This window comes from Chiloscyllium punctatum, chromosome 3 (genome assembly GCF_047496795.1).
Source record: "Chiloscyllium punctatum isolate Juve2018m chromosome 3, sChiPun1.3, whole genome shotgun sequence".
In the NCBI taxonomy this organism is placed as follows: Eukaryota; Metazoa; Chordata; class Chondrichthyes; order Orectolobiformes; family Hemiscylliidae; genus Chiloscyllium; species Chiloscyllium punctatum.
The window spans coordinates 122618514-122633104 of record NC_092741.1 but is presented as its reverse complement, the minus strand read 5'-3'; the positions used below and the strand labels follow the sequence as shown (position 1 = coordinate 122633104).

Sequence of the window (14591 nt, the reverse complement as noted above, 5' to 3'; positions counted from 1 at the left end):
ATGCTAAATTGTCCATAGTGTTCAGGGATGTGTAGGTCAGGAGTAAATGTAGAGTAACGGGATGGGCCTGGGTGGGTTACTCTTTGGAGGGTCAGGTGGACTTGTTGGGCCAAACAGGCTGTTTCCACACTGAAGGGATTCCATGAACTTACAATCAGTGGAAAAACTGTCATGTGGAGTCAAGACAGACAGGCCTTTCGACAAAATTGCTGCAACTATTTCAATCGTGCATTGAAACGTTATTTTGGAACAGCACAAGGTGACTAGAAACTAGGACTGAGGGGTTTTAAATTACCCTAGTATGTGGGCAAGTTGGACAAATTGGGATTGCAGTCCCTTGACTTAAGAAGATTCTGGGTTATCTGATTGAATCGATGAAGTAATTCAACAAGTTAGAGAGAAGATATTTTCCTCTGGTAGTAAGGAGTCTTGGATAAGGGGCACAAACTTAAAATTACAGCTAGGCCGCTGAGAGATGGTATCACAAGCATTTCGTCATGCAGAGTATTAGAAATCGGAAACTCTCTTCCTCCAGAAAGCAGTTGGTGATGATGGTCAGTTGGAATTTTCCAGGCTAAGGATCAAAATAGATTTTTGTTCAGGATCAAAAGATATGGAGCAGAGGCAGGTAAATGGATCTGAGTTACTGATCAGTCATGTTCTAATTAAATGGTGAAGTTGAAAGGTCTTCTCTGTAGTTTGAATGCTCATGTTTTAGGGAATGTGAATTTGTGTAAATTCAACAATCTTGGGGGAAGACATGGCAAAAGGAAATGGTATGGAATATAGTGTCAGTGCAACTTGTACTTCCTTAATATTGTGAGTATATAGCTTTGCTAAATCTTCCCAATGATGCTAAATACATAACCTGTTAATGCCATAATTAAATTGCCACACTGAATGTGTTTCTATGACACAGTAGAAGAGTGCTTGTTGGAAGCAAATTCATTATGTTTTTCTCAGGCAGTGGAAACGGTGGAACAGCATGTACTAGTTATCCCTGAAGAAGAGAAAAGAAGCTACACACTTCACTTCATTGAGTCCATGAACCCTAAAGACAAAGTCATCATCTTTGTGGGAAGAAAGCTCACGTATGTTGGGTACTAACTATGTTCATGGAGGTGTACTTAGCTCAATTCTCGTCATTTATTTTTATTGACAATCTGAAAGTTTTCAAAAGCTCAGAGATTCTGGCAGTGAACTTGTTGATGCAAAGTTGAGTGATGTTAGGCCCATGGCAATTAAGTTGCTGTGGGTAAGGCTACCCTGCTATATTTAATCATAGCAGTTCATTGCTCTTTAAGGGCATAGTACCTGAAGCAATAGTCTAGCTCAGGATCTGGGGCAATTAAGAGGTCAGATTAGAGAAAGAAAGCAAGATTTGTATTTGGCACCTTTAGGACTTCAGGATGTCCCAAATCTTTCACAGCCGAGTTTTATGTTTATCCTGGGACATGAGTATTGCTGGCTGGTCGTCTGGTATTTATTATTCATTCCTAGTTGCCCTTAAGATGTTGGTGAGCTGCTTTCTTGAACCGCTGCAGTGCGTGTGCTGTAGGTTGACTCACAATGCTGTTAGGGAGGGAATTCCAGGCTTTTGACTAAGTGACAGGAAAGAAGCAGCAATGTGTTTTGAAGTCAGGGTGATGACTGGTTTGGATGTCTTTCAGGGATGGTGTTGCCATATATCTGTTGCCCTTCTAGCTGAAATGGTCATGGGTTTAGAAGGTGCTGTCTAAGAAGTTATCATGAATTTCTGCAATGCATCTTGTAGGTAGTACACACTGCTGCTACTGAGCATTGGTGGTGGAGTGAGTGGATGTTTGTGGAATTAAATACTTTTGTCGTTTGCTGTGTTGTGCTGGAAGAAATATGGTAGCTAATTTACACACACAGTCCCATGCCAACAATGTGCTGATGACCAAATAATCTGCTGATCATTTTGGCTGAAAAATAAGTATTGGCCAGGACAACTAGGGTTCATTGCATTACAATGGGGGCTGCGTGAGGTGTATGATTTTCCACATGCAGGTTAATTGCATATTTTCTCCCATAGTTGATTTCTGACTTATTTCCTTTTATTTTAAAACACTTTGTTGACTAAGTGTTAGCAGCTTAACAGAGTCCCAGACTTCATGTAGTGTGGTTATAGCTGGGAACAATGGTAGCAGCAAATGCAATCTCAATTTAGTTCCTAGTTACCCCAAAACAAATCTCAAGGTTATTTTTAAAATTAAGTATCTGGCTGAATAGTAACTTTCAAAAGGGAATTGGATTGAGTACTTTAAAACCAAATTGTGTCGGGCTATGGAGAAAGAATAGAGGTGTGGACAAATTAAATAGTTCGATCAAAGAGACATCAGCGGAAAAATGGTTGAATTGATGGACATCTTCTGTGCTGTAAGATTCTATATAAATTAAAATATTTCTGGGTCATTTGATTTGACTGTAAAAGAAGATCAGTGATAAAGGTGGAACTCTAAAGAGAATTCTTTTAAATGTAAGCGCTAATTGATCTTTATTGGATGATGGTTTATTGCAAATCACTAGCTGGACTTCTGTAGAGAAGTGCTTCTAGCACAATGGAAGAGTGTTCCATTATTGCTTCACATCAAGTCTACAACAAAGAAACCAGGCCCATGTCCAACCACCCTTCACCAGTCTTAGGAGCAAGATTCTTCCCACCCTTTCTCATCGAGCGCAATCAGGATATAGGTTTCCGTGTCTAATTTGCTTTTCACTGTCTAATTACACCAAAGTTGATGAAGTCTCACGTAAAGCCTGTTGTTATTTACTCTGTATGCTTGAATTCTGACTTGTTTCTGGACTTGTAGTGGCATTGTGTAGGGTGGTTTTAGTTTAATGTTTCGTATGTATGTAAATTAGCTCATTGAGCTTGAAGGTTTGTTTTCAGATATTTTGTCACCATACTAGATAACATCATCAGTGAGAGTCTCTGGTGAAGTGCTGGTGGTATGTCCAGCCTCTCTATTTATAGGTCTTGGTTTCTTACGGTGGGTGATATCGTATCTGTTTTTTTTCAAGGGAAGGTAGATAGATCTAAATCAATATGTTTATTGATGGAGTTCTAGTTAGAATGCCATGACTCTAAGAATTCTCATCCGTGCCTTTGTTTCTCCTGTCCTAGGATATGTGTGTTGTCCCAGTCAAAGTGGTGTTCTCCTTTCTCTGTACGTATAAAAATTAGTGATAGTGGGTTGTGTCTTTTGGTGGGCAGTTGGTGTTCATGTATCCTGGTGGCGAGTTTCCTGCTAGTTGTCCGATAGTGTTTTTTACAGCTCTTGCATGGTATCTTGTAAGTGACGTTAGTTTTGCTGGTGGCATCTATTGGATCCTTTAGGTTCATTAGTTGATGTTTAAGTGTGTTGGTAGATTTGTGGACTAGTATGATGCCAAGGGATTGGAGTGGTCTGGAAGTAGTTTGTTGTAAGGTAATGTGGCTATAGCTTTTGGTTGTGTTGTGTCTACTTGTTTGGGTTTGTTTCTGAGGAATCGGTGGATTGTGTTTATTGGGTGCCCATTTTTCTTGAAAGCATTGGATAGATATTTTTCTTCTGCTTTTTGTAGTTCTTGAGTGCTGCAGTGTAATGTAGCTCATTGAAATAATGTCTTGATGCAGCTGCATTTGTGGATGTTGGGGTGATTGCTTCTGAAGTTAAGTTTTTAGGTTGTGATTGTTGTTTTTCTGTAGATGCTGGTTTGAAGCTTTCTGTTAACTGCATGTTCAACTGTCACGTCGAGGAATGGGAGTTTATTGTCATTCTCCTCCTCTTTTGTGAATTCTATGCCTGTCAGGATATTGTTGATGGTGTTATTTGTTTCCTCTAATTTAATCCATTTTGTGATGACAAAGGTGTCATCTACATAGTGGACCCAAAGTTTGGGTTTGATAGATGGGAGATCAGCTTGTTCAAGTCTCTGCATTACTGCTTCTGCTCGGAGTCCTGATATTGGTGATTCAATAAACACAATCCACCGATTCCTCAGAAACAAATCCAAACAAGCAGACACAACGCAACCAAAAGCTATAGCCACATTGCCTTACATCAAACACATTTCAGAAATTACTTCCAGACTACTCGGACCCCTTGGCATGGTAACCCACAAACTTACCAACACACTAAAACAGCAACTAATGAACCTAAAGGATCCAATAGATACCACCAGCAAGATTAACATCATTTACAAGATACCATGCAAGAACTGTAAAAAACACTATATCGGACAACCAGCAGGAAACATGCCACCAGGATACATGAACACCAACTGGCCACCAAAAGACACGACCCACTATCACTAGTTTCTATACATACAGACAAATGAGGACACCACTTTGACTGGGACAACACACACATCCTAGGACAGGCAAAACAAAGACATGGACGAGAATTCTTAGAGGCATCGCATTCTAACCAGAACACCATCAATAAACTCATCGATTTAGATCCTGTCTACCTTCCCTTGAAAAAAAGAACCAGAATTGACATCACCCACCTTAAGAAACCAAGACCTATAAATAGAGAGGCTGGACATACCACCAGTGCTTCACCAGAGACTCTCACTGATGATGTTACCTATAATGATGACGAAACGTCTGAAACCAAACCTTCCAGCTTAGCGAGCTAACTTACATACTTATCATCAATCTGAGCTACAAATCTTCTCAAAAATTGCTAATGTTTAGTATAATTATAGAATGAAAATTTATTTTTAGTCTTTGATTGGGCAAGAGTTCATGCAAGCCAGCCATTCATGGCATTGTGTGAAATGATACAGGGGATGGAAAGGGAAATGCTCTTCAGCCTATCAACTTGTCCTTTCCAAAGTTAAATTCAATCTTTACAATTGGAAAGAACAGTATAATGTCAACCCTTTTCTGGTCTACATGCTGTGCCTTTACACTGTCATTCTCAGACATGGGATCACCTTCCACATGAATGCTGTACCTCTCTCAACCCAACCATACTCTGTGCTCTGTCTACAGTTTTTAATGAACTGTTATTTCCTTTAGCTAAGCATGGGAAGAGCAATGACATTATCATCAGTCTTGATGCGTCCTCCATTCTCTCTTCACTTGTTCCATTCCTACCTCAAATTAAACCTGATTATTGGTGTCCTAGTAGATGACAAATTGCACTTCAAACCCACATCTCTCCAGCGATATTTCCATATCCATGATGATGTCCATCTCCACCCCTACCTCGCCTATCTGTCACTGAAACCTTCATCCATATGTTTGTCATTTTGACTAATTCAGTACTCTGACAGTCACCCATACTGAACTGTACTTAATGAACTTGCACTCGTCCACAACTCTATGGTCAGCACCCTAACTCACACCAAGTCCACCTGGTAATCACTGTTTATACACTTGCTGTATGGCAATGTCTTTCATTTAATACTCCCATCCTACAAACCTTTCCAGGTGATATACGCTGATGATCTGTTCCTTGTCACTTCCATCTGTAACATTCCACTCAAAACATCCAAAGTAAAACCTTTATTTCTTTAATTCTTTTTTAATGCATTCCAATTCCTCTAACCAGTCATTGGCTGCATTGCCTTTGGCTGACCAGGATCTAAACTCTGGAATTGTCTACGTAAATCTCTTTGCCCTTCTATATCTCTGTTAAGACACTCCTTAAAATCTAGCTCTGCAACCAAGCTACCTGTCCTTCTGTTTCCTCGAGCCTGAGCTCTTTTTTTTTTCATTCCATTTTGATGAAGGGTTTTCAGATTCCCTTCTATGATTGTCATAGTATGAATGTCAGTGTTCTAAAAAAAAATTTTTATAATGCTGTTCAGTGTGGAGGAAAATACTGAAAAAAATTGTCCAAAGATGTTTCATTTCTGCTGAATCGAAATCCAACCACTCAAATGACTCAACTTGTAGTATTACATCAAACAAGTTTATTGTGAGCTTGTCTCCAACAAAACGTTTCTCAGAATCTGGAAGAAGATTGGCCAGATGGTTGGAAACCAAAACAGTGCAGGCCACTTTGTGGTTTTGTAAGAATGTCTCACTGAATTGGAGTCTTAATTAACCTTTTAGTTTCTGATTTTTATTTGCAATATTACATGATTCAGCAACATGCTCTAATCTTCCACAAACTCTGCCGGAAAAGCATTTTTTGGTAAACTCTGATTGCCTATCTAAATTGTGGCTTGGAGAAAAGTATAGAAACTGTATAGCCTGCAGCTGCTTAAACAATTATATGACAGTTTAATAAATTGTCTACCACGCCATCAAATACCATGGCAGAGCTGAAGCTACTTTGCATGACTCAGCAAATCTCTGCAGCAAGTACTTGTCAATATTTGATGGTGCCCCACATTTCCCTTGTGAGTCAGGGGAACTGTTTGGAGAGGAAGTTTCCTTATTTTATTCAAAGGTTTTGGAAGGTGACTAATTGGATATTGTTTCTACCCATGTAGAGCTGATGATTTGTCAAGTGATTTCAGTCTGCAAGGGATCCCAGTGCAGTCTCTTCATGGTGACCGGGAGCAATACGATCGAGAGCAGGCCCTGGAAGATTTTAAGGAAGGTACTACAAAGGGGGATTTCTGTAACCAGTTTCTGGGGTAGTTCTTTATGAATTTTTAAAAATATGTGGATTATTTGAAAATTTGACCATTATGAGCTCTTCAACTGCTTGGCAACTTTTAGCTATTTCTCACTGTCTCTTGTACATAGTTTCAGCACAGAATCTCTTCCGCAGTCATCATGGAAACCAGGCATCTGTGGTTGAGTGGGAGGAATAATTAAGATGATGGAGCATTGGCATGTGTCTAGAAGTTAAATCACCTGACTTTCTATCACTAACCACCCCCGGCAATAAAATAACCTTTTCATTTCACCTTAATGTTTTCATGACTAATTTTTTTCAAAACCATTCAAAGAAAATTGCACATTTTAGTGACCTAATTACTCTCCAGGGTAGTAAATATCACAAAACAAGCTGTTTTTATTTGGACAAAATGCATATTTGCAGTTGTGTCCCACTAGAAACTTCAGGACAACAGTTGATAACGCAATTTAACAAACAGTTTAAGAGAGACTACAATCAGAAAGAGTTTGATGAGAATTCCAGAAGATAGCAAAAATATCAAATTGGAAGGGGCTGCTGGAATATTAAAGCATAGGAGCATAATAACAATAGGGGAGTTTTTTTTGATCTGTTTGTGGGATATGACCCTTGTTAACTAGACCAGCATGTATTATCCATCCCTAAAGCCTCAGAGAAACTGGTGCTAAGCTGCCTTTTTGAACCGCTGCAGCCATTGGTATAGATACACCCATAGTGCTGCAGGGAGGGATTTCCAGGATATGAGAGAGAATAGACTGGATGTTGTGTAACTTAGAGAGGAACTTGCAGGTGTTTTGGATCTTTCCCACTTACCAGCTGAAGCATGAATTTTGTGCAAGTCTTGCTGCATTTGGGCATGGGACTCTTTCAGTATCTGACAAATTGTAAGTGGTGTTGAACATCTGTGCATTCATCAGGAAACCATAGAACCAGAGAACCCCGACAGTGTGGAAACAAGCCATTTGGTCCAACAAGTCCACTCTGATCCTCTGAAGAGTAATCCACCCAGACCCATTCCCCAATTCTATTACTCTACATTTACCCCTGACTAGTGCATCTAACCCACACATCCCTGAACGCTATGGGCAGTCTAGCATGGCCAATTCACTTAACTTGCACATCTTTGGATTGTGGGAGGAAACCGGGGCACCCAGAGGAAATCTACACGGACACAGGAAGTATGTGCAGACTCCACACAGACAGTGGGTCGAGGCTTGAATCGAATCCAGGTCCCTGGTGCTGTGAGGCAGCAGTGCCAACCACTGGGCCAACATATCATTCAAAGGATGGAAGTCCTTCATTGCTGGATGGTATCAAACCATCAACCTTCTGATTAACAGCTGAAGTGCGACCCTATTGTTCCATAGAGACTGGCACATTTCCATTTTTGACCTTGTGGCGGAGAGAAGGGAATTGATGAAGCAGCTAAAGATGTTTGAGCCTAGGATAGTCCCCTGAGGAACTCTAGTTGTACTGTATTGGGACTGATAATTAGCTTCCAACATTTACAATCATTTACCTTGAACTAGATATGATTGCAACAAATGAAGAGTTTACCCCTGCTCACGCTTGCCTTTAGATTTACCAGGGCTTCATGATCAGTCAAATGTGGCCTTGATGTCAAGGTTGGTCACTCTCCTCTCACCTTGCCTATCTTCTGGTGTTCATGTTTAGACCATGACTGTAATGAGGTCAGGGGTCAAGTGGGCCTTGGTTGATCCAAAATCAAGCGTAAGTAATCAGTCAATTTCTTTGCAAGGGATGTTTGATAGCATTATCAACAATGCCTCCATTCCTTTGATAGTCAAGATTAACCTGGTGAGGCTTTAGTTGGTCAGTTTTGGCTTGTTCTGCTTTTTCTTTACAGATCATACATAGTCAATTTTCAGATTGTTGAGTAGATGTCAGTGTTGCCACTGTGTGTAGGAACCATTTGTTCCAATGGGGCACAACTAATTCTGAAGCATAAGTTTTCAGTGCTATTATCAGAATGTTGTCAAGGCCCATAATCTTAGCAATATACGGTGCCTTTAGCTGGCTCTTGAGATCAAGTGGAATCAATTAAACAGGTTTAAGATGAGCATCTGTGATGCTGGGGATTTCGGAAGGAGGCCGAGATAGATCATCTATTCAGCACTGCTTGCTAAAGATTATTGTAAAGTGCTATAGCTTGAATTTTGCGTTGATGAGCTGGGCTCCCATATCTTTGAGAATAGGGGTGTCTGTGCAGCCTCTAGGTCCTGTTAGTTTGTTTAAATATCCACTCCCATAAACATCTAGAAGTGACTGAGCTTTTTTTAAAACAATATTTCTTGGAATGTCGATACATGGTATTTATTACCTATTCTTAATTGCCCACAGTGCAGTTAAAGGACAGCCCCATTGCTATGAGTCTACAGTCACATGTAGGTGACACCTGGGATGGATGGCACATTAAAACCCATCCTTTAGGGAAGGTAATGCCAGTTAACATGTTCACTATTAGATTAGTTTTTTATTCTACTATTTTGTTGAATTCAAATTTTACTGTCTGTCATGGGAATCGAACCACTGTCCCCAGAATATTAACTTGGAGTTCTGGATTATTAATCCAAAGATATTGCTGCTTTGCAACTGTCTCCCAGAGCCACCACCTCACCTCCACACAGCTTTGATCTGATTGATTGGTTGTGGAATCCTTCCATCTATCACTGCTTAACATGCAAACAGTCTATGTGTAGTAGTTTCACCAGGTTGACACCTCACATTTAGGTATACCCGCTGCTGTTGCTAGCTTTCCCTCCACACTCTTCATTGAACTTGAACCCCAGGGTGAAAATGTAGTGAATGTTTTTGTCTGTGGTTCATGACTACAAGAAATAGGAGCAGGAGTAGTGTATGCAGCCCACAATGTTTAGCTTTTGTGTAATCCTCTTCATAATTTAACTTTTGGCACCCAGGTGTTTTTTTGGCAAATCAATGTAGAACCATACCGGAAGCCAAGATAGGCCTGTCATCCTGTGAGATCTATTCTTAGCTATCCACATGTACCCAGAGAACCCCTGAAATGTCTTCCCACTCGAGTATGATTGTCTCTACTGCAGGCACTCCTCTTTCTCATCTACATGCTACCCCTCAGCAACGTCGTCTGTAAACATGAGATTCCTTGTGTGTATTGAGAACACTCAGCTCTATCCCATCCTTGATCTCTCCACTGCCTCTAAATTATCAAACGGTCTTTCCGATATCCAATGTTGTCAATGCCAGGAATGCCGTAGCTACTGTCTTTGGTCCTCACCACAAGCTCCCTGCTCCACGTGACTGTTCCTTTCCTTTGCCTGTTGAAGCTGAACCAACCTTTTTTCAACTGTGCTTACTCACCCCTGTCTAGACCATGTCTCTGCTGAACATGATCCATCACCACCACTGTGTTACTCTTCTTGTATCAAAACACTACTCTTTTAGTCCAGATTATGAGTTGGTTGGTGAGTAGTCATCCTTGGTTCTCCAGCAGCCATCCTACCACGTGATAGACTCAAAAAAAAAGAATTGAGTATTGACAGTTGGTGTGGAATAAAAGTACCAAGATTTACAGACAAGGAATAGGGAGCTCAGCATACCACGTGAGCAATCCATTGTGCTTTGTTGCTTGGGGATTCAGCAGTCTGGGAGAATCCCAGTGTTCTTGTCCTTCTCATCAATTCCATGAGAAAGATGATGAATTGTTGAAATCTTCTAAACAATGTTGCCAGATTGAAATGTGGACCATGAACAGGTTAATGTCCATGCCAGCAGTGTCTTTTTTTATTGATAGTGTCATTGGCTGGACAAGCATTTATCGCCCATCCTTAATTGCCCTCTGGGCAATTAAGAGTCAACCATATTGCTGTGGGTCTGGAGTCACATGTAGGCCAAATCAGATAAGGATGACAGATTTCCTTCCCTAAAGAGCATTAGTGATGGCTTTTTCCCTAACTATCAGGTAATTCATGGTCGTCATTAAACTCTTATTTCCAGACAATTATTGAATTCAAGTTCCATCATTTGCCATGACGGGATTCAAACCTAGGATCCTGAAACATTACCTTGGGTCTCTGGATTAATTGTTTAGCAATAATACCAGTATGCCATTGTCTACCCCTGGAAAATGCGTTGAGGCTATGTTAGCAACGTAAGAAATCGGAGCAGGGATTCAGCCCCTCAACCTCACCCTGCTGTTCAATAAAAGTGTGTCTGATTGGCTCAGGCCTTGACTCCTCTTTTCATGCCAGTTCCTCATTGCACTCAACTCTGCCATTTTTCAAAATCTATCTAGGTCCTCTTTAAATACTTTCAGTGATCTAGCCTTCAAGACCCTTTGTGTAGTGAATTGTAAACATTCAGTATCCTCTGAGGGGGAAAATAAATCCATTGCATCTTTAAATCAGCTTTAAGTGACACCTCCTTGAGCAATATGTCCCTTGGATCAAGACTCCCCCACTCATGGAAATGTGTTCATAACATCTATCCTGTGATTCTTCTAAATAGAGCCATAGAGCTGTACAGACCCTTTGGTCAGCATGGACAAGTTGGACCAATATCCTAAGTTAATCTAGTCTCATTTGCCAGCATTTGGCCCATATTCCTCTCAGCCCGACCTATTCATATGCCCATCCAGATGCCATTTAAATGTTGTAATTGTACCAGCTTCCATCACTTCCTTTGGAAGCTCATTCCATACACACACCACCCTCTGCGTGAAAAAGCTGTCACTTTAGGTCCATTTTAAATCTTTCCTCTCTCACCTTAAACTTATGCTCTCTAGTTCTAGACTCCCCTACTCCATGAAAGACCTTGCCAATTTGCCCTATTCATGACCCTCGTGATGTTATGAACCTCTATAACATCACCTCTCCATCTCGGACCCTCTAGGGAAAATAGCCCCAGCCCACTCAGCCTTTGCCTATAGCTCAAACCCTCCAACCCTTGTAACATCCTTGTAAATCTTTTTCTGCACTCTTTCAAGTATCACAACATCCTTCCTATAGCAGAGGGACTAGAGTTGAACACAGTATTCCAAAAGTGGTCTAACCAATGTCCTGTACAGCCTCAACATGACATCCCAATTACTTTTCTCAAGTAATGAACCTGTTCAGCCGTTCTTAATAAGTCAACCACTTTCTCCCAGAATTCAACTGAGAGAATCTCTTTGCCTCCAATGCCAGTATATCCTTAACACCCTGTCCAGTTTTAACAAGACTTTCCTCTTGTTGAATTCCAAACCACAATAAATAAAGGTCAAAATTCAGTTAGCTTTTTTAATTACTTACTGCATTTAGAATCTTAGAATTTTGCTAAGTCTATTGAGTCTGTATTAACAAAAGCTACTCTAAATCTACACCATCACTTGGCCCGTAGCCTTAAATGTTATGACATTTTAAGTACTCATCCAAGTACTTTTCCAAAGGTTGTGGTTTCCTGCCTCAACTATCCCCTCAGGCAGTACATTCCAGACAACCCCAGCCTCTGGTTGGAAAACATTTTCCTTAAATCTTCTCTAAATTGCCTGTGGGTTACCTTAACATTATGCCCCCTTGTATTGACCCTTCAGCTGCTTTCTGTCCACCCTGTGCTTAACTCCTCATAATAGTATATACCTCAATATGGACCCCTCTCTGCCTTCTCTGATCTAAGGAAAACAACCCAAGTTTATCCAGCCTGTCTTCATAGCTATAGTGCTCCACCCTAGGTAATATCCTGTTGAATCTCGTCTGCACCCACTCCAGTGCAATCACATTCTTCCTATAGTGTGGCAGCCACCAGCTGTGACATAACTAAAGTTTTAAACTGCTGAAGATGGTCTCTCTGCTCATAATCTATGTCACGACTGATAAAGGCAAATGGAGTGTAATATGGGAAAATGCAAAGTTGTTCATTTTGAAAGGGAGAACAAAAGCACAGAATATTGTTTAAATGGAGAGAAACTACAGAAAGCAGTACCAGAAAGCAACTTGGGGATTCTTGTGCACGTAACTCAGAAAGCAAACATATAGGCGCAGCATGTAATCATAAAGGCTCATGGAATGTTGGTATTTGTTTTTAGGTGGTTGAAGTTTAAGAATTGGGAAGTCTAACTGTAACTCTACAAAAGTGCTAGTGAGACCACATCTGGAGTACTGTGAGCAGTTTTGATCCCTTTATTTAATATCATTTCATTGGAGGCAGTTCAAAGAAGGCCGTCAAGGATGCTTCCTAGTATGGAGGGATTGTCTTACAATGAAAAGGCTAAACTACTTGGGGCCTGACATATCGGGGTTCAGAAGAATGAAAGGTGATCTCAACGACACATATAAGATTCTTAAGGGGCTTGACAAGTTGAATGCTGAGAGAGAGTTCCCCCTCCTGGAAGAGTCTAGCCTCAGAATGAAGGGGTGCCAATTTAAGACTGAAATGAATTTCTTTTCTGAGGTTGAAAGTCTTTGGAATTCTTTGCCACAGGGAACTGTGGGGGACAGTCCTTGTGTATATTTAAGGCTGAGGTAGATAGATTTTTGATCTGTAGGGCAATCGAGTGTTATGGGGAAAGGGCAGGAAAGTGGATGTGAAGAATGTTGGATCTTATTGAATGGCAGAGCAGGCTCGAGAAGCCACACTGCCGAGTCTTGTTCCTATTTTTTGTGGGTAAACACAGGACTAAGGAGGCTAGATTCAGGGGTCACATTCACAGGATCTGGAATAGGCTACTTAGGACTGATATGAGAAACAATTTATTCACCAAGTGTGATGAACCTGTGGAATCCTCTGTTACAGAAAACAGCTGAGGCTAAAACATTGCATGTTTTCAAGGATATATTAACAGTAGTTTATAACACTAAAAGGATCAAAGGGTATGGGGCGAAAGTGGAAACAGGGTACTGAGTTGCATGATCAGCCATGATCATTTTGAATGGCAGAGTGGGCTCAAAGGGCTGAATGGCTTCCTTCTGCTCCTGTTTACTTTGTTTAAATGGAGAGATGAAAAACAATAGTCTACCTTTTTGATTCTTCCTATCAAAATTCATGACCCCACACTGTAAACTCCATCTGCCTAGTTTTGCCCACTCACTCAACCTAACTATACCCCCTTGCAAATACCTTATGTCCTCCTAGCAACATGTCCTCCTGTCTATCTTCATAGAGTCAACAAATTTGGACTCGTCACATTCTGCTCACGCCTCAAAATCATTAATATAAATTGTAAATGATTGTTACTCTGGGTCTGATACCCCTGGCACTCCACTAGTTACATCTTTCCAATCATCCAATCCATTTCTGCCTTTGTGGAATAATCTTTTATATGGAAGCCTCTCAAATTCTTTGTTAAAAATCTAAATACATCAAATCTATTGGTTTCTCTTTATCAACTCTGCTTGTTATACCCTCAAAGAACTCTATCAAATTTGTCAGACATGATTTCCTTTCCATGAGAAGTGTGACAAACATGTCTATGTGTCCTACCATTTCTTCCTTTGAAAGTAGTTTGTGGCGATATTCCAATGACAGATGTAAAGCGAATTGTCTCTCTCCCTTCTTGAGAAGGGACAGTGTACCGCTGTTTTAATGCTCTGAATTCTGGAATATTTTGACCAACACCCCCATTATCTCTTTAGCCACTTCCTGTAAACCTCTTGATTGCAGGCCATCAGGTCGTTCAGTCCAATTAGTTTGTCAAATACTTTGTCCCGCGTGATAGAGACGGTTACAAGAAATTTCTTCCCATTAGCACCTTGTCTATCTGTTATTTTTGTAATGTTTACCATGAAGATTGATTCGTATTATTGATTTAAATTATCTGCCATTTCCCTATTCCCCATTCTCCATACTCCAGTCACTTCTTTTTAGGAGTTCATACTCACTTTAGATAGTCGTTTCATTTGATATTTCTTGACCCGTTTACTTCATAATCATTTGTTTTTCCTTTTTATTAGCTTTTAGTTATGCATTAGTCATTCCGAAAAAGAAAAGTCCTAATCCTCTGGCCTAACA

General features: G+C 40.4%; 1 protein-coding gene across 2 annotated transcripts in view; it reads left to right on the top strand.

Annotated features, from left to right (window-relative positions):
- The window catches only part of ddx43 (DEAD (Asp-Glu-Ala-Asp) box polypeptide 43), a 72812-nt gene that overhangs the window by 46970 nt on the left and 11251 nt on the right, over positions 1-14591 (top strand). The window contains exons 12-14 of one of the 2 annotated variants that reach the window (XR_011954963.1): positions 964-1091; positions 6457-6566; positions 8970-9064. Coding sequence is in view for 1 of the 2 variants with exons in the window: in XM_072560139.1 (XP_072416240.1) it covers positions 964-1091; positions 6457-6566 (238 nt within the window). In the remaining variant the exon portion in view is untranslated. The remainder of the gene's footprint in view (positions 1-963; positions 1092-6456; positions 6567-8969; positions 9065-14591) is intronic. The other variant, XM_072560139.1, reaches the window with a different exon arrangement.